The sequence below is a fragment of the Mauremys mutica genome, chromosome 11, assembly GCF_020497125.1.
Source record: "Mauremys mutica isolate MM-2020 ecotype Southern chromosome 11, ASM2049712v1, whole genome shotgun sequence".
Taxonomy (NCBI): Eukaryota; Metazoa; Chordata; order Testudines; family Geoemydidae; genus Mauremys; species Mauremys mutica.
Genome location: NC_059082.1, coordinates 61,398,997 through 61,424,916, shown reverse-complemented (window position 1 = coordinate 61,424,916; position 25,920 = coordinate 61,398,997). Strand labels below are relative to the sequence as shown.

Sequence of the window (25,920 nt, the reverse complement as noted above, 5' to 3'; positions counted from 1 at the left end):
GTCTTCCCCATAGCCCATAACATCTAAAGGCTGTGAGTCAAAGAAACAAGGCGCTGACCCCTCTCACAAATCATCAAAAAAAAGAGCGGAAGTCCCCACAGTGAGCCCCAACATAGCCGTAAACATTCTCCGGTGCACTCGGTATCCTCACTACCACCAGCACAGAGACCTTGGTCCGGTGCTCATGGAAGTCCTCAGTGGCAGATACTGTTGACAAGCCTACAGCCGATGGGCACAGGCACCAAGTCAACAGCACCTAGGGATAAAGGCAGGAGTAATCACTCCTCTAAGAAAACATCAGTACATGATTCCTCATTGGTACCGTCCTCGACACCTCATCTGGCACCAGAGCAAACGGTATGGGCAAGACCCCCGTCCCCCACAGTACTGCCAACAGCACTGAGTTGGACGGCACCACTGGAATTCCTGCACTCCACGCGTCGGGGTCTCCTCAGTGCTGGGACCTCTGGACCAAGTTCGCTTGGCACGGGAGTCTTCCCCACTGCTCTGCCATGCTCCCCTGCTCTCTTCAGTGAGAGCTCGGACAGTGAACCTGAGGAGATGGCATCTCAGTACTCGTCAAAGGCTCCTTATGATGCCCAATATCAGCAGAGCCTCAAGGATATCCTCAGATGGCCCCACCACCACCATCTTGGCATGGACACCACCACCAACCTCTGTGCTGCCACCCCAGTGGGACAAGAGGTAGATCTCCAGTTAGGAGCCATAGAACCAGTACCTTGAACATCTAGAAGGCAAAGGGTTCTACTCCTGTTATTTCCTAATAACCAAAAGGAAGGGAGGTTCGAGACCCATACTAGACCTCAAAGCTCTCAACAAGTTTGTCAAGGCTTAAAAATTCAAGATGGTCACTTTAGCAACAGTCATTCCAGCTTTGGAACAGGGAGAATGGTTTTCAGCCTTCGACCTTCAGGACATCTATTTTCATATCTCAATCCTACCGACTCTCAGACAATTTCTCAGATTCTCTCTAGGATAAGACTACTATCAATACAGGATGCTCCCCTTCAGACTGTCATCAGCCCAAGAGTATTTTCCAAGGTTCTCTCAGTAGTGGCCGCCCACTTACTCCCAAGGGATCATGATTTACCTGTATCTGGACGATTGCCTCCTCAGCCCAGCCTCTACAAGAGGGTCACCGAAGCGGCAATACACTTGTTTACAGAAGTGGGTGTACAGATCAACGCCTAGAAATCAACCCTCACTCCAGTGCAGCACCTGGTATTCATGGGTGCTGACCTCAACTCTACAGACCAGAGCTCTCCTTGCTCTAACAGATTCTTCTCTTTAGCCACACTCATATAGACCATTCAAAACAGCCTACAAATATCAGCCAGACACTGCCTACAACTCGGGGCACATAGCAGCAAGCACAGTGGTAATACCACATGCCAAAGCTTCACATGTGGTTCCTCCAGATGTTGTTTACAATCCAAATAGGGACAGACAAGATAAACCCCTTTCACTGCCCACCTGGGTCAAAATCTCCTTAGATTGGTGGACAGACCTAACCAACATTTTCAAAGGGATCCCCTTCTTGCAAATCCCCCCCTTCATTGCTTCTAATCACTGACACATTGCTCATGTGGGATGGGGGATGTGTGTGCATATCTAAACGGGCTTAATACCGTCATAAATGGTCACCCACAGAGAGATCCCTTCACATCAACCTCCTCAACCTAAGGGCAATCAGGAATGCTTGCACCCACTTTTTCCTGGTGATCAAAGGATCACACACAAGAGTCCTAACAGGTAGCCTGCATGTACTACATAAATCAACAAGGGAGAGCCTGATCGCCCTCCCTCTGTGCAGAGGCAATGAGATTATGGAACTGGTGTGTCTCCCATGATGTCACTGTCAGCAGACTACCTCCTGGAGGCACATAACTTGATAGCAGATAGTCTCAGTCACTAATTCCCACATGACCACAAGTGGGAGATAGACCCAGTAGTACTTCACGATCTATTCAGGCAATAGGGGACACCGACCACAGACCTTTGTGGCTACTTACTTGAACAAGAAATGTCCCCGCTACTGCTCCAGAGCAGGGACAAGACAGTGCTACCTAGGTGATGCCGTCTGCCCCTGGGATGGAGACTTCTTTACGCCTTTTCTCCTTTTTCCCTACTATTGAAGGTCCTGCTGAAAATTTAAAAAAAGACTGATCATACATCATTCTGATCGCTCCTATTTGACTGAGACAGACCTGGTTCCTTTACCTGTCACAGCTCGCAACATGCCTGCCGATCGCTCTCCCAGTCACTCCATACTACTGTCCCAGGACAATGGATATCCCCACATCTCAACTTGGGAGTTCTCTGTCTCAAGGCATGGCTCCTTCTTGGTTCAAATAACTAGAAAGCTCCTGTTCAAAGGACATGCAAGAGGCATTATTACACAGTAGAAAGTCCTCAACATAACATACTTGCGTGCAAAAATGGTCCAGGTTTTGGATTTGGTGTACTTCCCAACAAATCTTCCCGACATCCGCGACTCTTCAACATCTTAGACTGTACTCTGGCCCTAAAAAGATTGGGGCTGTCTGTAAGCTCTCCGAGTCCACCTATTGGCTATAACAGCCTTCCACCTCCAGTAAAGGTGTACTCAGTGTAGTCACACCCAATCACCAAACGGTTCCTCAAGAGTATAGTAAACCTCTTCCCATAACCTTGACTTCCTCCTCCCACATGGGATTTAAACCTGGTGCTGAAAGAACTAACTAGGCCCCCCTTCAAACCTATAGCCACCTGTTTCTCAATGAAAACAGCTTTCCTGATCGCAATTACTTCAGCCAGGAGAACAGAAGTAAGAGTAGCTCTGATGGCACATTTCCTCCCCCCCCCACGGTATTCTTTCAGGGCAAAGTTATGCTCAGGCCACATCCAAAATTCAAAGGTAACCTCTGCGTTTCACGTGAACTAATTGATTCATCTTCCAACCTTCTATCCCAAGCCTCACCGAGGCGCAAGAGAGGCTATATTGCACATTCTAGATGTCGAGAGAATTAGCCTTTTACCTGGACAGGACAAAGACTTTCATAAAGTCCCCCAGGCTTTTCCTCTCTATTGTGGAAAGATTCAAGGGCTCAGGAATATAAGCCCAAAGTCTCCCCAAGTGCGTCTCAAACTGCATCTGACAGTGTTACCAGGTTCTCAATATAACCCTTCCACATATTTGTACACACGCTACAAGGTCTATCTCCTCTTCTGTCGCCTTCTTCAAGAATGTCGCTATCTTAGAGATCTGTAGAGCGGTGTCAGTCCACACTTTTGTGGAACATTATGGGATCACTGGAGACTGCTCCACTGTGCCGTCATTGGAGTTGGGTCAGTTAAAAAAGTCTCAGCCCTCTGGAAGGGATGCTGCTTGGGAATCACCTACAGTGGAGCACCCATCGGGACATTACTTGAAGAAGTAGTAGTTACTCACCTTGTGCAGTAACAATGGTTCTTTGAGATGTGTCCCTGTGAGTGTTCCACAACCCATTCTCCTCCCCTCTACTTTGGAGTCCTTGTGAATGACACTGTGGTAGAGAAGGAACTGAGAGGGAGGTTAGCCCACATCGCTGACTAGCCTTGTGATGCAGCATGAGGAATGAGAGTACATGTGCGGGACTAATGGACACTGCTACTGAAGTTCTCCGATCAGCAGTGAAGGGAGGCAAGCACACCTACAGTGGAGCACCCATAGTGACACACATAGTTACTGCACAAGGTGAGTAACTTCTTACTGTTATAGTTTGAATATTTGTACACTGACTAGTTTTGACTGGTTTTATTAAAGTATTTTAATTTTTTTTATTATGTTCTTATATTTTTAACTTTCTTTTAACTTAGGGATTTCCACAGGATCAAATACGGTTGTGGCCGATGCAAGCTAGAAGTAATGGAACTAAACGGCCAGCGATGTTAGATAATGAAGCGGATGGCAATAAAACTGTAAATATTTACTAATAGGGGAAAAGTTAATTCTAAGTCTGTCTCATTTACAGTTCCAACAGTAAAGATGTGGCCTCGGGACATCAAAATCTTAAGTGTTGGCAACTAACCTATGTCCCCTGTAACACCATAGAAAAACTTGTGAAATCTGGGACTCTAGTATACAGTAGCCCTTGATTTAGAGTAGATTTGAGATTTGGTGGATTGATTTTGAGATTTGGCAGATCTAAATCTTTTTACTATAATGAAAGGAGAGACAATCATTATTCATCTGTCACTGACACTAACATTTAAATTTTACTACATAATATAAAATGTAAGGGCAAATATGTTATGAATTCCCTGAATGCTTTAGAAACTTCATAAAATAAAGTGTTGCATATAAATATCAATAAAATTAGGGATACGAAAAATTGTACTAGCCCCTGTGTTAAGTTTATTCTTAATTTTTGTTCTTTCTAGTATAAGGGACATGGATGGAAATAAAATATTTTTAAACATACAAGAGAGTTCACTTTAAGTAAAATTCTGTGCTGTTTAAAACTGGTGTAACTTTTAAAAAACACACATCAAAAGCAATATTTGATATTGTTTTGCTTACTTCAGCAAGCTGGTGGAGGATTGCATAAAATCTTTAACTCTCACCAACATAGCTAAAAATGAGGGACTTTTCCCAACACTCTAGGATTCCTTATAAGTTCTTGTTTTGTTTTAATTTAAATTATGCAGTTTGACCACTCCACTAAGTTTTCTGCCTATATGAAACTCATCTAAAGTCATTTTTTGTTCATGTTGTGTTTTGTATATTCTGCTTCCTAAACAAACAGATGATTGAGCTCAGTGACAATGAAAATCCATGGACAATATTCCTGGAAACAGTAGATCCAGAGATGGCAGCTACTGGGGCAACATTACCCAAGTTTGATAAAGATCGTAAGTATATATGCTAAAATTTCAGAAAATACAAAATCTCTTATTCTATATGTGCCTGAAAATCACTGAGTGCTCCTTCTTTGGCGCTCACTCTGCCTGATGCATAGGATGTCTGTCAGACTGTGGCTCTCAGTATAGTTTGATCACCTGACCTCATTTTGTGTTGTCCTCTTCCAGGGTGGAGAAACTGGGATTTCAGATGTTCTAGAATGAATAAAATTCATTTAATCAGCTGTGTGGGGGTTATTTGGCTTCAATATTTAAAAAGTATTTTAAGGAAATTATCTTGTTACCAGGTTACATGTTTTCTTATTAATTAAAGACATTGTTTTGTGACTACTGTGGCCTTGAGCATGAAAATAGTTAGGTAATCTTCAGATGTGCTCAAATTATGGTTTTACTTCAAATTATTTTTTGTTTCTTAACTTGCAGATGATGTAATGTTGTTTCTGAAGATGTATGATCCAAAGACTCGGAGTTTGAATTACTGTGGACATATCTACACACCTATATCCTGTAAAATACGTAAGTCTTTAAGCTCTTGTTGAGCTGTAATATAATCAATTATATAAATATAACATTTTGCATTTAATGTTAGTTATACTGTTGAAAGCGAAATTCAGGAAATACAAAAATGAAGGCTTCTACAGCAGCATTAACCTGTCTGTTAGGCGTGCATAATATTTTTTATTCCTGTGTTTGTGATAAATGTATAATTCGGTATATTTTTAAAAGTATGGCATGAAATATGCAAGGTTTGCAACGTGGTTGCAGGAACCATAACATTTCTATTTCCTAACTTAAATTTAACTGGGAAGCCTTAATGGTTCATTAATATAGCTTAATAGCCTTTTTTTTTTTTAAGAGAGAAAATTGTTTTTGCTCAATAACTGTAGAATTTAAATGTCCCCAGCAAGGCTTTGGAGTTTACATGTCATTGAAATGAATGGGGTGGGGGAATTGTGAGTTCCATCTTTGCTGCTGAGATTTAGCTGTAGACAGTTATCTGCAAGGCTGGGTTAATGGGGCAGCAGTCTATTGATTTTTGTATTGGGCTAGCTGTATCTTTCTAATTTTATTTAAAAATTTAGGATTTACAGTGTGTTGGTGACTACTGCAAATGTTGCAGAGTCATCCTAAAGTTTCAGGATCTGCTTTTCCCACTTTCTTTCTTATTCCTGAATGTTACAGTTTGTGTTCTTGCCAAGTGTTCTGCTGCAACATTTTGCAAAATGACCTTAGGCAAATTGTCCCAGCAGCAGCTGCAGCCCCTATGCCTGTCTGGTTAGACTGTGTGTGTAAAGTTCTAGTGCACCTCACTCCTATGTGACATCATAAAGAGGGTGGAGCCTCATTAAGCTCCACTGAAAAACCTTAGCGGATGTGCACTGAACATGTTCAGAAGTGATACTCGGATTTCTTATTGTTAATAATATCTCTGTCCATAAGCAAAGCAAATGTTGCTCTACAATAACAGTAACTTACATGCAAAATGTTATGCATAAAACTTTTTGGTTTTGCTCTAGCTCTGTTTATTTTTTGTGTGTGGTTAAAACTATGGCATTATTTTACACTAGCAGAATTGAGATGGCTGTGCAAAATTTCCTCAGATTTAAAAATAAATAAATAAATCCCCTTTTGGGCTAAACCTAAGGATGGGAAGTTTCAATTTAAAGGAGAAATTTGTCATAAAGTTGGACATCTGAAAACTTGGAGGGTTATAATGGAACCTTTTTGCAGCCTTAATTATAGCTTTCGCTTCTATATAGCAAAAGCTATAACGTACTTCACACTTCTTTTTTTTTTTTCCAATAGGTGACTTGCTTCCAGTTATGTGTGAGAGAGCAGGATTTCCCCAAGAAACTAACCTTATCCTCTATGAGGTTTGGATTGATTATTATTCCTACAATAAATCTAGGTTTGTGTGTCATTAGCAAGTTTTTCTCTAAGGAAAAACTGCAATGTATATAAAAGATTTTAACCATGACATATAAATACAAAGAACATGTCACTAACATAACATTTTAAATGAGAAAAAAATAATTTTAGATATTACATTTAGACAAGAAACCATCACAACACACAAAGCCAACTGAGGCTTAGGTCCTACTGGAAACTCTGAAAATCAGTCAGTTTGAGTGTTTGTAAGATTAATTTTATAACTAAAAAAAAAAAATTAATAGCTAACTTCGATTACAAACAGTTGGTTTAACAGTGAAGTTTAATCAGCCACATGAGGTTAGCCACCTCTTGTTGATTAGGTACAATGCTGTGTCACCAGGAGACAAGTTTCACTGAGATAAAATGATGCCATTCACTGAATGGAAATACTCAGTGATATCAGTGTTCGTGAACTATTGAAAATTAATTTATAATATGCATCTGATTATGTATTTTTATTTTAATAAATGTTAGCTCTCTGTGCTATTCAAAAAATCATTACCGTTTCCTTTAATCTGGAGCTGAATACACAGAAACTCAATTTCTGAACACTTGCTCTGACACTTGCTCCAATATTAAAAGTCAAAATCCTTTAAGATTTTGTTGATTTTTTGCATCAGCGTGACTAATAATTTAGCCACAAAACTCTAAGAACATAAGAACGGCCGTACCAAGTCAGACCAAAGGTCCATCTAGCCCAGTATCTGTCTACCGACAGTGGCCAATGCCAGGTGCCCCAGAGGGAGTGAACCTAACAGACAATGATCAAGTGATCTCTCTCCTGCCATCCATCTCCATCCTCTGACGAACAGAGGCTAGGGACACCATTCTTACCCATCCTGGCTAATAGCCATTTATGGACTTAGCCACCATGAATTTATCCAGTTCCCTTTTAAACATTGTTATAGTCCTAGCCTTCACAACATCCTCAGGTGTAAGGAGTTCCACAAGTTGACTGTGCGCTGCGTGAAGAAGAACTTCCTTTTTTTGTTTTTCAACCTGCTGCCTATTAATTTAATTTGGTGACCCTTAGTTCTTGTATTGTTAAACTCTCTCAAGGTTGTTAGCATTCCTTTCCTCTAGGACTGGCTGTTAGTTATTATTTGGCTGCATATTCTAGCAGATATTTTAAAGTAACAAACTTTACAGCTTGTGCATCCTACAGTTAACTAACAGAGCTTTCACTGTTAGATGTTGTGCCCAGCAACGTTTGGTTAGTCTGCTGTACCCCCAAAAGCTATGGCTTTGAAGTTTTTGAATACTTGGGCATAAGAGAATATCATTGGAATTCTAACTTGAAAATCAATAATCAAAAACACCACTAGTAATTTGTGACTAAAAAGTCCTACCCTTTAAAACTTCTGCTTGCACAGTCTGAGGTAAGGAAAACTTTTAAACTCAAAAAAATATAGTTATCTTCATGGAAGTCCTGGGTGAGCCACTCTCTGTGCTGTTAGCACTAAATCCATGCATGTTCCCCAAGTCACCATGATAGCACAGCTGTTGGCTGCTGGAAGGGCTGGCCTGCGGCTCCCAGTGCCTGACCCTCTGCTCGTGAATCTGCAGTGACCTGTCTCCAGCTGTGGGGAGGGAATGCTGCATCCTCTCCTGCCTCCACCACACTATATGAGGCAGCAGGCAACGAGTGAGAGCTCCCACAGCCTTTCACCAAAGTGTAGGAGCAATACATGTTTATAACAACTTTAAATTGCCCTATTGGGATTTGAATCTGCAGTGAGGTCCTTGCTACAGTAGGAATGAGAGCTCTAATGCCACTAGGTGCCTGCTTTGCTAGCAGCCACACTGCTCTCACTGGTGGTTCCTGGGGCATGTACAGAGTTCCATACTAACAGGCAGAACTGCTACCAGGGAACTTCCATATATACAGTCACTTCCAAATTAAACTTATAAAAGCTCCTTCTTTCAAATAGTATGGGTGAGGACCACAAAAGATTCTGCCACCTGTTCCTTTAAACAAAGATTTATATTCCAGTAAACAACTCAAAATATGTGTGTATTATAGTTATTTAAATAGTGTGTATTTAATACTCTGGGAGCTTTCCACACCTTTTGAAAAGGAGAGGGCAAACTGTTATAGTGTGAATCAGTTGCACCTTGCCAAAAACAAACTAGTATTAATTGGGTTCCACTACTATTCTGAAAGTTGCGTGATTTGAAAAATAAGTCTTGGAGCATTGGAGAATTTTGAATTGGGGCTGGCTATTGAGGTGGTTTGATGGACTATATAAAACATTTTAAAATTGATTCAATTTAACTAAAAGAGAATCTAGTGCAAATTTCATGGGTAAAGTAGAAATAGTAAACTCTATGGTGAGCAGTGAAGTTTGTAAATGAAATATAATTTGAATTAAAAAAAAATCAAAATTCACCCCCCCATTCATTTAAATTTAGACTGAAAAAGGAAGAGTCATCTTCCATTACAATATTTTTGCAGCTGTGAGGGTTTCTTATTTTGTCATTTATTTCTTCTAATTGTTTTACCTATTGTTTTTACTGCAGGAAGTTAAACCGAATTTAACAGAGAGAATTCAAGACTATGATGTATCTCTTGATAAGGCTCTTGATGAACTCATGGATGGTGACATCATAGTGTTTCAGAAGTATGTGTTTTGAAGGGATGGTTATAATCATGGTTACATCACCTGGTTCACTTAAATTTAAGTGGAGCGAGATTTTCTATTTAGCAGTTTTAACAATGATTTTCAAATGTTGAGAAGCATAGTTGCTTAATGGCAGACATAGTCAGCAGTACCAACTTACTGGTTTGGAGGGGCGGGGGAATTAAACTATTCAGAATATTAAACTGTCACTCATAAGATTTAAAAATACCTCTTCACCCTGAATTAGAAAACCAATTAATACTGAAATAGATCTTCACATTGTGATAATGTTAAGATCTGTGTTCAGCAGGTAGTCTAAATTCTGCAGCTTTGCCCTTGGAGCCACCGTAACTGAAATACTATACTGCAGAGCCTAGCTGTAATTCTAGTCTAAGTCTCTGTGTTATTACTTCAGCCTAAAACTAAGCTGTCTCCCTTTTCCTCTTACTCATGTTCCTTTACTAGTCACACATTGGCCTACAGTGATGACATGCTTCTGACTTAACTGAGCACATGTTCAAATAATAAGGATGTTGGTGCTTATTGGAGGTTTCTCCAAGGCAGAGGGAGAACTCCTGCAGCTTATATCCAGTAAAGGGATCTTACTTAAGTTTGTCAGGGCTATAAATCAGAATTTCTGTGCTCTTACTCCTGATGGTCACACCCAACTGTGTTGCTCTGTTTCTCTCCATGGGCTGACAGTGGGTGGAAGCCAGCTAGTCTATCTTCAGCACTCTTACCCCAGATTATGTGAGATGAATGTATTTCTCATGTCATGCCTTGGAACTCGCATTCCCTGTTGACCCAGTTGGTGTTATGCACCTTTGGCTGGCTGCTGACTTCTGGGTAAGTGCACAGCTTGTACACTGGTGCTATTGCTCTGCCAAGAAGATAGGGATACCAGTCAGTAGTGACCCATACTAATGTCTATACACATTTCACATCTGTGGTTCAAGGGGTGCTATTGTACATCCAGCCATTGTGCGAAGTGACTAATAAAAACCTTCCATGAGAATGTAAGATGTTTTCAGCAATGTAGTAAAGGTATGTGGTAGCATACCGGGGAGGGAAGGGGGAACCAGTGCCATTAGACTGTGCTCTGAAACAAATGGAGTCAGCATGCTGCCAAATAAGTACGTATGGTGTGCAAATGTGTAGAAGTCCTTGCACAGCACGTATATATTCAAAAGGTATGAGTCACAGCTGACAATTACAGTGCTGGTGTGTACAAATGGTGGATCTTTAAAGGTTTCCTAACTTCATTTCTGTATTTCTCAATAATATTTCTGATTTACTGTAGAACATGTTTAACACCCCTAACTGCTTGTATGATGTAGATGGTACAATTTGCCTGCTTTTGTAGGGACGACCCAGAAAATGATAACAGTGAACTGCCAACAGCAAAAGAATACTTCAGAGACCTTTACCACCGTGTTGATGTCATTTTCTGTGATAAAACTATCCCCAATGATCCTGGATTTGTTGTTACTTTGTCCAATAGAATGAATTACTTTCAGGTATGTATTCCACTCTACTTTGTTTCCTCTCCTTTTGTTTTCCCATTCACAGCCGTGTGGGGGCGTGTTTTATATAATAAAATCAGGTTCAGATTAATTAGTAGGTCAAGATACCACTGTTTGGATGAAATGTTCTTAGACAAAGTTCTTCAGGGCCTGAGCTGTGCTTTCATTTCTGTTTTTTCACCTAGCACATTGTGTGTTCTATTAGAAATAATCCCAGTCTCCTTTTCATACTTTCTACCTTGCCTTTTTAACGTTTTCATTGAAGAGCCACTTACTGCTCACAGAAAATTTTAAATATATTTAGATAGTCTGCCTATGTTAACACAACTTCAGTTGTTTCCTTTCCAGAGTGTTTTCCTTTTTATTACTAATAACGGTTGTATGAAAACAAGAACTTCCTTCTTTAAAACGCTATTCTGCTTTGAAAAGTGACTTTCTAAAAATGACATAGTAGGATTGCTTACATTCCGAGAATGACTTCCAAATAAAATTTGCTCATATACAAGAAAAAGATGTTTTGTTTTTAGACTGTTTTCCCCATCAATCTTGGGATCTGAAAGTCTGCTGTGTTTTCAGTTTTTTTTTGTATCATCACCAGTAAAAAGATTCAGCCAAATTATGCCTTCATGTATACCTATGCAGCCTAATTTTCCTACAAGGTGTTAATGGGCCTAGAATCTTCAAGAACTGGTGATTGCCACCCATTTAATATATCAAATACATCCACTCTTGGATTCTGTCATTATTAATGTAGTTAGTATGTATTATATGTCTCTGACTGGATTATTGGAACCTAATATGGAGGTAGTATTAAGCATAACCCTAGACAAAGCAGTATCATAAATGGTTTGTTGTTTAGAAGTTTTAAAAAGCTTTTATTTCTACAGGTTGCGAAGACTGTTGCACAAAGACTTAATACAGACCCAATGCTACTACAGTTTTTCAAGTCCCAAGGGTAAGATGAGTTCCTGTAAACATAACTTTTTAGTTTAGTCTTGCATCCGAAGAAGTGGGTATTCACCCACGAAAGCTCATGCTGCAAAACGTCTGTTAGTCTATAAGGTGCCACAGGATTCTTTGCTGCTTTTTAGTTTAGCTTTGTCATTATTTACATGAATATCTTTAAACTAATTTTAAATAATTTAAAACTAACAGATTAGAGTTAGATTGTCATTTAATAGCTTTTTCCACATTGCCACAAAATTAATTCTTTGCCTAGTTAAATTTTATTTCAGCTAACATCACCAAATATATCTTTTCAATAACTTTATAAAACGTGCATTTAATTGCATATTGTGAGCACTGTGTTTTACATTGTCGACCAAACTGATATGTGAAGAGACCATTAACCTAGGTGATAGGTATACTGTTAATTCACTGCTACACAAAACACTCAGGCACCAGATATCTCTCTGGGCTCATGTAGGTTTTGAATGCATCACTTTGCAGCAAGTTCAAAGAATTATGTTGACTGGCTTTAAGGGGAATCCTTCATTTAAAGGATGATAGCCACAGTGGACAGTTTTATATCGAGGTAATGGAGAAATGGCATTCAAGAAGAAAGACTACAAGCTAAATTAAATTGCAGGCTTGCATTTCTAAAGTTGACATCTTAGTGATTTTTTTTTATTCTACTGAATTGACGCAGATACTGAGGGGTTTTTTAATACTTTCATATAGCAGTCTTTGAACACTGAATTGAATATGCCTTTCTGGTAAAGGTAGTCTATATACAAAACCAATTAAAAGTATTTTTCCTTAATTACATCTAAAACTATTATATATTAGCGTTTCTTGGGCTCATTTCAAATGGATACTTGTGCATTTTAAGTGGCAAAATATATCACTGGATTGTAGTGGAAGTAAGCCTTAACCAAGTGTTAGAGCGGCCTTCCCTCCTGAGTCTGTCTAGTGGGGGAAAAGAATCAGATGAGGAATGATAGACACAAACCAATGGGATGAGGAATCAAAGTAGCAGAAGAGGAAGTTAAGAAAATCACACTTATGCTCCTTCATTGGTGGAAGAGGATCAATGGAAAGCGTGGGGAGGTCTAGGTCCATGGGTGGATGTCTCAGGACAATGTAGTAGAAGCTAAGTGTGCCAAGAAAGAAGAGTATGTGGCTTATCTCAAAGTGAGGACATATTTTTAGTGGGAAATGGGCTCTCTCTTGGAGATCTGGGAATGATGAGTGAGTACCAAGGAGGAAATGAGCATTCGTGGGATAGAGCCCTTCTCTATTCTGAAGGGGGTGCACACGAGATAAGAGCATCAGCAGCCACTCTCACCATTGATGCTGGTATGTCAGTGCATTGTTTCCAAACACAACTGTAAAACTGTTGTCTGTCAACAAAAAACTATGGCATAACATGACAAAGAACAGCACATTCGTGGTTATTCCTGTGGTGTATATGGGCCCATAACCACCGTTGCCAGATTTTTTGCGGTAAATAAGCACCCCAACTTTCACAGTAAGCCAAAAATCAAGCTAATCACATTTTAGAACAAGCCAATCCCGAAGAACCCCAGCACTCTGTGTGACTAGATTTCCCCAGCGTGTAGTCTGGGACTGTGGTGAGCCCGCTGTGCACCCCTGACTCACCCCCCCCCCCCCATGCCCCTGCTTGCCAGGAGCTGATCAAAAAAAAGAAGCAACAAGCTACAGCAAACTACAAGCCAAAAACTAGCCAACATGCAACTCACATTTTTTTCGCGGGTTTGGCACGTCTGCCCATAAACTGTGACAGGCAGAGAAATTATGCCCTAGTTCTTACTCTTGCAAATGTAAGTTATAGTTCTTTAAAATTAAATATCTTCCTTGATACTCAAGGATCATGTACCTGGTTTTAGTACCCACTATAGCTTTTTATAGATTCTATACTGTTTTCACTGGGAAATGTTACGTGTTTTTTTTTTCCGATGCCTCCACAAATTAAGCCTCTAGAAATGACAGCAAGTATAGGAACTGCTACACTAACTTATTCTAAGTATTGGAGGAACCTCTATCTGCCATTGCATAAAGATTAAAGATGTGACTTTAAAAAAACAAAAACAAAAAAACTCCCATTGAAAGTTACTGAGAATTGTGCTTCTCGATCTCTTATGGGCATTTGAAAATCTCCCCTTAAATCACTGTGAATATAGTGCCGCATAAGTTGGGCATGCCAGTTTCATACCAAGGTGAAATTTTATAAATTTGAGTGCTGGAAGTTAAATTTATTTTGCATTCTTAACAGACGTTTACTTCATGATGATGGATTATGAAGTGATATTTATATGTTGTTTTCTTGTATAGTTATAGGGATGGCCCAGGTAATCCTCTTAGACATAATTATGAAGGTACTTTAAGAGATCTCCTGCAGTTCTTCAAACCTAGACAACCTAAAAAACTTTATTATCAGCAGGTATGAGTCCTTATTTATACCACTGTGCTTTTGTGATTTTGTTGCCTTTACAAGTATGTCTAAAGTGTATTTTTTTTTTTTCCCTAGCTTAAAATGAAAATTACTGACTTTGAAAACAGGAGAAGTTTTAAGTGCATATGGCTAAATAGCCAATTTAGGGAAGAGGTTAGTACAATATTAGCCACCACACTGGATTCATTGTAATTTCTTTTCCCATAAGCCTTTGGATAGTATTGTGATAACATGTTGCATCTTATATAATGTTGACTTTTAAGGATTAAACCAAAAACATAAGATTTGTTACGTGGTGTGGTTTTTTTTAGTAATTTGTACCTCTTTGAAATTTCCATTAAGAAGAAAAGTTGCATCCATTGCTTTCTGGGCAGTGTCCTGAAAATGTTATGTGGCTTCCATAGTACTGTTTCTAGGAAAGAGAATTAAAAAAAACCAAAAACTTGTTTTTATGTACACATCAGTGATCATTATCTTTTGAGCAAGGTCTAGTAATAAGTCAGATTTCAGTGTTTTCTGTGCTTTGGTTTCAGTTTCTCTATTCATTGATTGTCTCATTTTAAATATTGTGTTGTAAAGGAAATAACACTATATCCAGATAAACATGGGTGTGTACGGGACCTGTTAGAAGAATGTAAAAAAGCAGTAGAACTGTGTGAGAAAGGTTCGGGAAAACTAAGGTAAGTAGAAAAGGTAGCTAAAGAAAACAGTTATTTTAAAATATAGATCAATGGATATGACAGTTCACCTAACTGAACAATTTTATGATTTAAAGTACAGTGAAAAATCAAATGCACGTTAACATAGTCTGTCACTGTGGGTTTAAAAACTGTTAAGGGCTTTAGAGCTCTTAGTTTTTGGAATATCTGCAAGTATAATTATGAGCTAAATTTGTTAAAAAAAATTCTTATGCCACTTCCTAGAATTAAATCCTAGTGACACTTAAAATTCATAGATTTCAGCTGCAAATTCAGACAAATTACAACGATTTATTGCATTATCCAACAGTTCATGCCATTAATTTTCCAAAAATAAAGACTGTCATATAACTTGGAGAGACTTCAGAAGATAATTTAAATAAACATCTGTTGGCTTATGCTGCAGATACACTCACTATTCAGGACTGAGTTTACTGCTTAATTATTCCAAAGAAGGATTACTTTTTTAAAATAACTATTCAGTATTAATATTTAATTCTGGATATAGTAATATGCTAAAGATTTAGTAGAGGCATGTTGCATTGATTTTTAATTATTTTCCTATTCATTTTGGTTTTAAGGCTTCTAGAAATTGTAAGCTACAAAATAATTGGTGTCCATCAGGAAGATGAGCTGTTAGAGTGTTTATCACCAGCAACAAGTCGAACATTTCGAATAGAGGTAAATGTTTTATGGTTTGTTTTTTGTTGTTGTTGTTTTTGCTCATTAAAGAAACATGAGGCACTTGTTTTTGAGAGAGCTACATTCTCCAAATAGTAATTATCCATCCTTAGATTCTGATGTTCAAATATTGTGACCATTTGAATGAACTAGCTAACTGACTTTTTTTTTTTGAGAATCCCTCTAAAAATAGTAAAACCTAGTTTCTCCTTCACTTCACAATAGCTTGAAGATCTTGATCTTGTAACAATTCCACTCTTACAATAACATTTGAGCATAAAATGTTAACAGGAAACGAAAGCTTTGCAAGGAGCTGTCTGTGAGGAAATTGCCTCCTCAGCAGTAATTCCAAGATTGACATAGGGGCTCATATTGTATATTTGTATGTGTAGGCCGTATTTTCCAATAAGAAAATAAGTCTGTTTGTGCCTGCATACTTTATTCCTTTCCTTCTTAATTAAGGTTGGATTTTTAAGTCAAATGAGATAGGTTTGGTGTGACTTTTCTCAAGATTTGCATTCAGTGCAGCAAACTTTTTTTTTTTACTTTAAATAATTTAAGCATTGAGAACTTTGCTTACATCAAAACTCATAAGTAGAAAATGAAATTAAGCTGTTGATACAAATTTGTATTGCAAGGAAGCAGGAAAGAGAGCATTGCGTTATTACTCTGGCAGCCGCTTACTAGCAGTTCATGAGCAAATCAGTGCTCCTGAGGAATTCTGGCTTCTGCTGTCAGTTAAAGAAAAATGGCAAATAACAGAAGTCCATTAGAAATAGGGCCACTTCCATATCATGTCAAACAAAAGCTATTTTCAGAAGGAATGGTAAAAAGAAAGGACAACATAAGTATGTCGTAGGTCAAATTGTTACTTGTGTAAAGACCATTAGTCAGTGATGCTTTCTGATATTTCATGTTAAGTTAAAACTGCCACAATAAACATTATCGTGATCACCGGTTTTATATCTTAATATAGGAAATCCCTCTGGACCAGGTAGATATAGATAAGGAAAATGAGATGCTAATCACAGTAGCACATTTCCACAAAGAGGTTTTTGGGACATTTGGAATTCCATTCTTGCTGAGAATACACCAGGTACAGCATGTTTCTGTTGTTCCTCTGTGGTGGTATTTACATAACATTTCTTGAACTTTCTATATGAACAAATGTGTGATAGGTGTCAATTTATGTATTAGAGCATCACCTCTATAGAAATGCTTCTCAGAACTATTCTATTCTGACATTTGTTTTCCATCTGTTCTGAACTACGGAAGAAAATTCAAGTGGAATGGTGGTCTTGTGACTAAGTCAATGAACTGGGATTGAGCAGTTCTTGCTTTTTTCACAGACTCCCTGTGTGTGACCCTGGTCAGGTCACTTAATATCTCTGTGCCTCAGTTCCCCATTTGTAAAAATAGAGAGACTTCCTCTCTTGCCTATGGTTATTTTAATATTGTATATTTGAATTTAATATACAATATGTATAATATTGCCTCGCCTCTGTTTAGATTGCAGTATTTCTGAGGCGGTGACTGTCTTCCTGTGTGTAGTGCCAAACATAATGAGACCCTGATATCAGTTGGGGCACAATTGTAATTAAAATATTCCTTGTGGCTTGAAATTTCTCATGGTTAGTGTTTGCCTAAAGGTTAATTTTTTGGTTAATACAAAGAAAATTGGCTCTCTCTTTTTTAATGTTGGCTGTGAAAAATGAAAACTTTTAACTTTCTACAAGCCTTGTTCCAACATACCTTCATAGCTCTTACCTCAAATGGTTTGTTTTTAACACTTAGCATACACTTTATCTTCAAGGACAATGAATCCCTGCAAGATTCAAAATTCTAACCCAATTGTTTTCAAAGTTAGCATCTTTTTTTGTTGTTGTTCTGATATGCCAGTTCAGACAAAGATTATCTAGTTTTGTAGTATTTTTGGACCCAGAAATGTGTGTATTGCCACAGAATTCAGAGAGACTAGTTATGTGTATCCATATTTGTGACTAGTGCCAAATAAACCTTTAGTACTATATTTAAGGGAGACCACTTGTTTTGTTTTTTCCTGTTCTTAATGACTGACTTTTGAATGATCCTTTTCTTTTGGTGTTTTCCACTACATCATCTTTTGTGTGTTTATAAAATAACACAAGGCAGAGGTACTTAATTTCAAAGATAATGCTAGCTGAGGGCAAAAATTCACAGGTTAAAGGGATTTAAAATGACAATGTTCTAGAGAAGATATTTCCATTTTCTTAGAACACTATTTTTCTTCTGGTTGCAATATTTCTCACTTGTATCTTGGCCTTAGCCTGATTTACACATATGTCAAAAGTTGTGCAAACACATCTAAACAAGGATTTGATTAAATTAGGAACAATTTGCATACAAGCCACTGATGAACCCAGTGTAAATTGAAAATGTAGATTTCACTTACTACCAGGTCATAGTACGGGGTGGGCAAACTTTTTGGGCCCAGGGCCACATCTGAGTGGGGAAGTTGTATGCAGGGTTGGAGTGCTGGAGGGAGTGCGGGGTGTGGGAGGAGGTGCGGTGTGCAGGAAGGGGCTCAGGGCAAGGGATTGGGGCAGAGGAGGGGTGCAGAGTGTATGGGGGGCTATGGAAAGGAGGTTGGGGTGCAGGAGGGGGCTTAGGGCAGGGGTGAAGGAGGGGTGTGGACTGCGGGAGGGGGCTCAGGGCAGGGGGTTGAGGTACAGGAGAGGTGTGGGGTGCAACAGGAGGCTCAGGGCAGGGGGTTGGGGTGCAGGGTGCAGCAGGAAGCTCAGAGCAGGGGGTTGGGGTGCTGGAGGGGTGTGGGATGTGGCAGGGGGCTCAGGGCAGGGGGTTGGGGTGTGCAGGGGGCCCAGGGCAGGGGGTTGGGGTGCAGGAGGGGTGCGGGGTGCAGCAGGGGGTTGGGATGCAGGAGGGGTGTGGGGTGTACAAGGGGGCTCAGGGCAGGGGGTTGGGGTGCAGCAGGGGGCTATGGGCAGGGGGTTGGAGTGCAGGAGGAGTGCGGGATGTACAAGGGGGCTCAGGGCAGGGAGTTGGGGTGTGAGGTGCAGGCAGGAGGTTCAGGGCAGGGAGTTGGGGGGCGACGTACAGGAGGGGTTCGGGCTCCGGCCCGGTGCCGCTTACCTCAAGCAGCTTCAGGGTGGCAGCGGCATGCGCCAGGGCAGGCTCCCTGCCTGCCTGCCCTGGCCCCAGCCCCGTGCCGCTCCCGGAAGCGCTGCAGCCCTTGGGGGAAGGGGAGGTGTGCACTGCCCTTGCTGTGCCTCCAGGTACCAGGTTCCCCGTTCCCAGCCAACGGGAGCTGCGGGGGGCGGTGCCTGGAGGCAAGGGCAACGCAAGGAGGCCGCAGGGACGTGGTGCCGGAACCAGCCCACAGGCCATAGTTTGCCTACACCTGTCATAGTAGGTGGTACTGAAATTTCTGTAATAGTTTCTGGAAATAACTGGATAATTTATGTAATTGTACTGCAGTGCAGGATTTGGCAGGAAAATCACAACAGTCACTATCCAATTTCTCTTTATAATGATTTAAATTATATTTTTTGATATCTACTGTTAAAAAATTATTAGGGTGAACACTTCAGAGAGGTGATGAAGCGGATTCAAACAATGCTGGACATCCAAGAAAAAGAATTTGAAAAGGTAACATCATGTTGGGCAGAGTTCATATTGCAGTTTATGGATCCTGAGTTCAAAATAAAAAAAAGCTCCAATACAATGTACTTAAGGATTATAGAGCAGCTGTTTTACCATAAGAGACTCAGTTTAGATCAAATACTATTGAGTTTTCATCAGATTATGGGATGGGGGCAGGAAAAAGGTGCCATGTGGGCATGTTGGAAATAATACTTTATAGGGTTTCCCCTTCCTTTGTTTGGAATATGTGCCACTTCAGATTAATACGCTTTCTGCATTACTATACCAAATATAGATAGCTGAAAAAACTGTAGAGTTTTATTTCTATCCAGAATCTTAACAGTTTGTTCCTTTTGAAGTTTAAGTTTGCCATTGTAATGATGGGCCGACACCAGTACCTAAATGAAGATGAGTATGAAGTGAACTTGAAAGATTTTGAGCCCCAACCCGGTGAGTAGCTGGTTAATTTGACTCTATTGTTTTAAATTGCAGCAGTTACTCTGCCATTTATTACTTATGCAGTGGTCCCTGACTCAGGAAATAAAAAGGTACATTAGTGTCCACACACAATATGCTTTATGTAGTTCACTTGTGTATCTGTATATAAATATAAAATGTATATGTACACTGTGTTGTGTTAGCATGGGAGAATACATATTTGCATTCTTAATTTATATATACCCACACACACTTACAGAACCACTTATTATTCCCCATGAGTCAAATAAAGCGTGTGCTCCTAAGTGGCTGAGTACTATTGAACACACACGCGCACACACACACCATATTGTACAAGAGAAGAAAGCTGCAATGTAAGCTAAAAGCTTTGCTGTATTGCTCATCTTACTCTAGTTCGTATAAATATTTGGTTTCTTCATTTTTATTGGAGTAACGTACATATGTAATATTGCTGTCTAGTACAAAGCTCCATTCTTATAAACCTCTTAATTTTAAGACTCCCCCAAAGGTGGTTGAACTCAGATTCTTCTCATCCACTTGTTGTAAGAGAGACCATAATACGGGTTCAGTGAAGGTGGAATCAAACCGGAACAGAGCATTAACTAGGGATATTGTATAGATATACTTTAAGAGCTGAGTACTGTGCTGAAATGTAACCTAATCTGTACTTGTCTGTGTACCCTGTTCACCATGTTTTTTACTTGACTAATGCTTAGCGCTCCATTCACCATGCTTGCACAGAGAGAAGCAGAGCCAATACACTCTGTGGGCTTTTTACCCAGGAAAAAGCAAGCAGTGTTTGTACCACAGCCTTCTCTTAGAGGTCCCACTAGGAAAGGGTAGCTTTGAATTTACAATTGAAGTTGCAGTGTAAGCTGTATTGGATCAATGAATGTGTTCCCTGGCCTTGCTACCCATTTTTATGGACCTCTCTTCTCTCTCTCAATGAAGATGCTACTGCACAACGAGAGAGCTTCTCCTGTCAGCATAGTTAATCCACCTCCACAAGAGGTGGCAGCTGTGATGACGGGAGAAGCCTTCACATTGACATAGCGCTGTCTGCACTGGAGTTAGATTGGTGTACCTGTGTTACTCAAGGTTGTGGATTTTTAACACCCCTGAGTGATATAGTTAAATCAGTGTAAGTTTATAGTGTAGACCTGGCCTGAGATGTAGCCAATGTGTAGACTTTAACGCACGCTAAACAGGTCAAGTTAAACCTTTATCCTAGACTTTAATTGGACCAGTTTTGCACATGTGTAGACAAGGCACAGCGATTAAGTAGGCTTTTAAAACATGTTAGTTAGCATTCTAACACCACACCTTTAAATCCTAGTCTAGACAAGACCTAAAAAAGAATACACCTCTATCTCGATATAACGCTGTCCTCGGGAGCCAAAAAATCTTACTGCGTTATAGGTGAAACCGCGTTATATCGAACTTGATTTGATCCCCCGGAGCTCTGCTTTACCGTGTTGTTATATCTGAATTTGTGTTATATCGGGTGGCGTTATATCGGGGTAGAGGTGTACTAGTTTCCTGTCGTTAATCAGTGTTAAGTAGTGTTATGGTGTGCAATGATATCTCTTTAAAAGGCATTGGTGACATCTGTTTTTATAATGCACTGTCCATTATGCCAAGATGAAAGAAAATTTACTTTTTCAATGGGGAAAATTTATCCAAAGTGCATGCACACAAATCTTCTAGAAGAAAAAGGTCAAGTATTTCACACTTCAGTCATCACAGTTGGCTAATTTGAATCCAGTGTCAGGTCCTTGTTGCTGTAGGGTTTTTAAGCTACTGTCTTCTTCATTTCACTCCAAAGAACATTTGATGCATTGTGGACACCTTACAGGGAACTCTCTTCCATTTGTAAGAAATATAGAGACAGTGTTCTAAAGATATTACAGTGCATAATGAAAACTAACCATTGGCAACACAAAATATTGAATTGGACAGCTGACAACATTCCTGTATTTTTAATGCTTTCAAAATGTTTGTAAACTTTTTTGGATGACTAAAATCAGGGGCTCAGTTTCATAATTTATTCAAAAATTCCAACTGAAGAGTTAATTGATGTGAGTGTACTTCAATGCTATTAAATCTAAGGGCTTGTCTTTACTACCGCGCTACATCAGCACTGCTGTAGCATGTCTGGTGAAGATGCACTACATCGACGGGAGAGTGTTTCCTTGCTTACATAGCACGGTATAGACACCGCTCTAAGTCGATGTAACTTGCGTTACTTGGCGGATGGCTTTTTCATACCCCTGAGCGACATAAGTTAGCAGTAGTGTAGACAAGCCCCAAGTAAATCACATGGCAAGAATAACCTAAAATACAGTAATAATAAAGTAAAGCCTCCGATACTTGGTATTCCTAGATGGTAGTTTCCTCTTCAAAACAGACCCAACGTTTCTTTTATTCAGAGAGCTATGAAAGCTGATGCATTCAGACTCATGTCTTTGGGCATCAAGTAGTACGCAATTTTTCATTTTTAGCATATTGTCTGTAAAATTGTGATAGCAACAGCTAAGTAGTGTGTATGTATCCAGTAGATCCAAGGACACAGTTTAGGGTATTAGTGGAAATGCAGTGGTTGCTATGAAAACATTCTACAGACTTCTGGAGTGCTTCAGTTATGTAAGATTCAGGCTGTTCCATGTAAGGGCATGCAAATATTTTGTGCAAATGTAAGATTGCTACTATGTCTTAAAAGCTTATTTGGGTTTTTTTTTCCCCTCTTCTAGGCAACATGTCTCATCCAAGGCCATGGCTAGGGCTTGACCATTTCAATAAAGCCCCAAAGAGAAGTCGCTACACTTACCTTGAAAAAGCTATTAAAATCCATAACTGACTTACCCAACCAGTTTGTTCAAGGCAAGGGACAAATATCAGTGTGTGTGTGCACCTTTTTAACAACAGTAGAACTTTGGTACACGTGCACTATATCTGAAGTCTTCAGCAAGAGGATTTGCTGCTGATGTTAATTTTATTTTGTTGAGGCTGTTCAGTTTGGCTTCTCTGTATCTATTGACTGCCCTTTTTGAGCAAAATGAAGGTGTTTTTATAAAGCTTGGATGCCAATGAGAGTTATTTTATGGTAAACGTAATGCAAGGCAATTGTCAGCATAATGAGGGAAGAGTTTAGTAGAACAGTTGACATTGGCAAAATATTTGTCTGTAGTACGTTTATAGATGGCATAAGCTGTCTGGCTGCCCTTCCTGGTGTGGTATTCCCCATCACTGCAGCTAGTAAGTCTTATGTTTAGACTCACATCAGATTTATTTCCTTCAGTTATACTTTAAATGACATTTTTGTGCATTTGTAAATGCAAAAAAACTCACATCATCAATAAATAGCAATCTCTACTTCATTGTGTACATTGTTGGCACTTATTCGGGATTTTTGTCTCCTCCAGCTTCATAGGATCCTTTTTTAATAAACTAGTTCCTATGTTGTTCTGTCGCTACCGTGCATCCCATTTTGCCAAGTGGATGCTCTGGGTCCTAAAAGATATTTGGGTATTTTTATTAAATTTAAAAACATTGACAAATACCATTGAGGATTACTATGCTGCCTTTTGACAAATAGAATGACACTCAGAGTTGGCAAAAGCAGGTGAAAGGATTATAAATATAATTAATTTAGTTAACATGGGAAGAGATGGGGGAAAAAACACAAGAAATAGCCTTTCAGCACAGAGGGCATGCTCACTAGTGTTTAGTAAGCTGTTGACTTTGTAAAAAACAAAAACAAAAAACGGAAAAAAATAAAATAAAAAAAATGAAATTGTATATTTAATGAACATGTACAATTTAACACTTGGAGGTTAATTTTGTTGGGTGAGTCTGCAAGTGAATTTCACTGATGTTGATACTCATTGTGTGTAGTTTTATTTCAGTCCCCAGACTGCTTCCTTTTATTTTGGAGCTAATGCCAGCTGAGTGTCTAGTTTTGAGTGCAGTACAAATAGAATCAGCAATTCACACTTATAATTTTACATTCTTTTCCAGTACTTTATTTTGTTTCTGTAGCCGCAGTGTACAACAACTCTTCCTGTATATTGCCTTTTTTGCTGGAAAATGTTGTATGTTGAATAAAATTTTCTATAAAATTTTACTTCGATGAGTGATGACGTGGAGGTTGAAGAAGATTTCTACTCTCCTTGGAAGTACAGTTTTCATTTATATTAAGGTTTTACTGAGATGTATTTTTTTTCCCAGTATTGCCAATGTATATCCCTGGGTTTGGTTGGTTTGGGAGTGGTCTGGGAGGGATTGTTTTGTTTTGTGAATTTTTTTGATTTGTTTTTTTTTTTTGGTTGGTGTTTTGCCTCTAACTAGTCACATTCGAGCTTAGGAAATAAAAGGTTTTCCAGGAGGGAACCATGTACAAATAAGATGAATGAAAAAAATATTTTACTAGTTTGTTTGTAAAGCTGTAGTAGAGTCTTTGTAGTAGACTTGACTCTGCCTGCCTTGTACAAAACTTTTGTGGTCCAGATTCTCAAATCTAATATTATAAATGGTGTAAAGTAAAATCTGGAGTCTCTAAAGGTAAGCTCTCAATAGATTTATAGATTATTGCTGTAATGTGTTCCTTGTATTCATAATCAAAACCATTCTTAGAAGCTTACTTTATTAGACCTGTCAATAAACATTTAATAGGGGTTATATACGTGATGGCCTTTATAATTTTTTTCTGAAATTGATTATGGTTGTTGTCAAAAACAGCAGGAATGTTTGGTTTTTAACTAAATCTATAGAGGGGTTTCCGCTCTCTATTTCAGTTTTAAAATTAATTTAATTTCCTGCTTCTGGTTTTAAATATTCCTGTAGTGGGGGATTTGTTTTTGTAATTGTATGTTGTATTGCTTTTAATTATGTTTATTTCCAATCAAGGTAAACCCAAGTTTATATTAGTTTTGTCCTCCTGCTTTATCCATTTCAGATGGATAAAAGTGGTTTAAGTAGCATGCCTTGAGTGAGTAAAGATTTCCTTTGATTCATGTTTGTGTTAACTGGTGAGGGTTGTGCTGCAATCCAGGGCAACTGGTGCTTACAGAGTGCTCGGATTGTACTTTAGATGTTCTTTAGTTGTGCCATCCAGAAGTAATGGGCGCGCTCTACATTTCTTGGATGTAAATGTTAGGATAGCCTAGTATAGAATCCACCTCGCTCTTGAAAATCATTGAGCCTTCAGAGTCACACAAAGTAGTAACGTGGACCGCGGCCCATTTTAGAAGATATCTCTAGTAATCATAACTGCATTTTATACTTAAGAAGAAAACATCCATTTCACTTTTGCAGCAGTAAGCTCTTGGTGCCTTTTAATTTCAGATCTGTCGTTTTACTTTCTTCACTATCATGTGCTTATTGATAGCACTAGTTAGTGCACCAGTTTTGAAAGGACCCCACAAATGTAAAGCATTTTGTTCCTTCCAACTTTTTCTGTCATTGAGGTTTCCTGAGAAGATTTGGAGCACAAGTAACTTGCTCTTTGAGGAGGGAAAGGTTTAGAGACGTTGTTTAAGGTGTGACTGTTTGAAATACCTAATGCTATGAAGAGAAGAGGAAGGTAGGGTATTCTCAGATACATTCTCCTTGTTTAGTTCATTTTAAGAATTTACAGTTACACAATGTAATCTTCAAAATAAGGATGATTTCAATTGTGACTTTGTATTTTGGATCGTAGATGAGTAGTAGACACAGACTGCATTAAATTACAGTGATAAAACAAGAAGATAAGTCAAGCACTGTTGCGCAGCATCACATTATTACAATGGGCAACCTAAATTCCTGCTATAAATATAGAAAAACATGTGACTGATATTGATATAGTGCTTTTCATTCCAAAGGATCCCAAAGTGCTTTACCAACTGTATACATACAGCACCACTGACAGAGTCACATCTGGGCTTGACAGGTTTCCGAGTAGCAGCCGTGTTAGTCTGTATCCGCAAAAAGAACAGGAGCACTTGTGGCACCTTAGAGACTAACACATTTATTTCAGCATGAGCTTTCGTGAGCTACAACTCACTTCTTCT

The 25,920-nt window shown here is 39.1% G+C and overlaps 1 protein-coding gene across 4 annotated transcripts in view; it reads left to right on the top strand.

Annotated features, from left to right (window-relative positions):
- Positions 1-23,993, top strand: part of USP7 (ubiquitin specific peptidase 7) — a 130,917-nt gene extending 106,924 nt beyond the window's left edge. For all 4 annotated transcript variants that reach the window (XM_044979430.1, XM_044979431.1, XM_044979428.1 and 1 more), the window contains 15 exons: positions 3,859-3,960; positions 4,788-4,893; positions 5,326-5,418; positions 6,709-6,776; positions 9,355-9,455; positions 10,819-10,972; positions 11,866-11,933; positions 14,273-14,381; positions 14,469-14,546; positions 14,973-15,073; positions 15,673-15,772; positions 16,749-16,868; positions 19,346-19,417; positions 19,771-19,861; positions 22,621-23,993. In XM_044979430.1, coding sequence (XP_044835365.1) covers positions 3,859-3,960; positions 4,788-4,893; positions 5,326-5,418; positions 6,709-6,776; positions 9,355-9,455; positions 10,819-10,972; positions 11,866-11,933; positions 14,273-14,381; positions 14,469-14,546; positions 14,973-15,073; positions 15,673-15,772; positions 16,749-16,868; positions 19,346-19,417; positions 19,771-19,861; positions 22,621-22,727 — 1,470 coding nt within the window. In that variant the 3' untranslated portion in view covers positions 22,728-23,993. The remainder of the gene's footprint in view (positions 1-3,858; positions 3,961-4,787; positions 4,894-5,325; positions 5,419-6,708; positions 6,777-9,354; positions 9,456-10,818; positions 10,973-11,865; positions 11,934-14,272; positions 14,382-14,468; positions 14,547-14,972; positions 15,074-15,672; positions 15,773-16,748; positions 16,869-19,345; positions 19,418-19,770; positions 19,862-22,620) is intronic.
- The last annotated feature ends 1,927 nt before the right edge of the window (positions 23,994-25,920 follow it).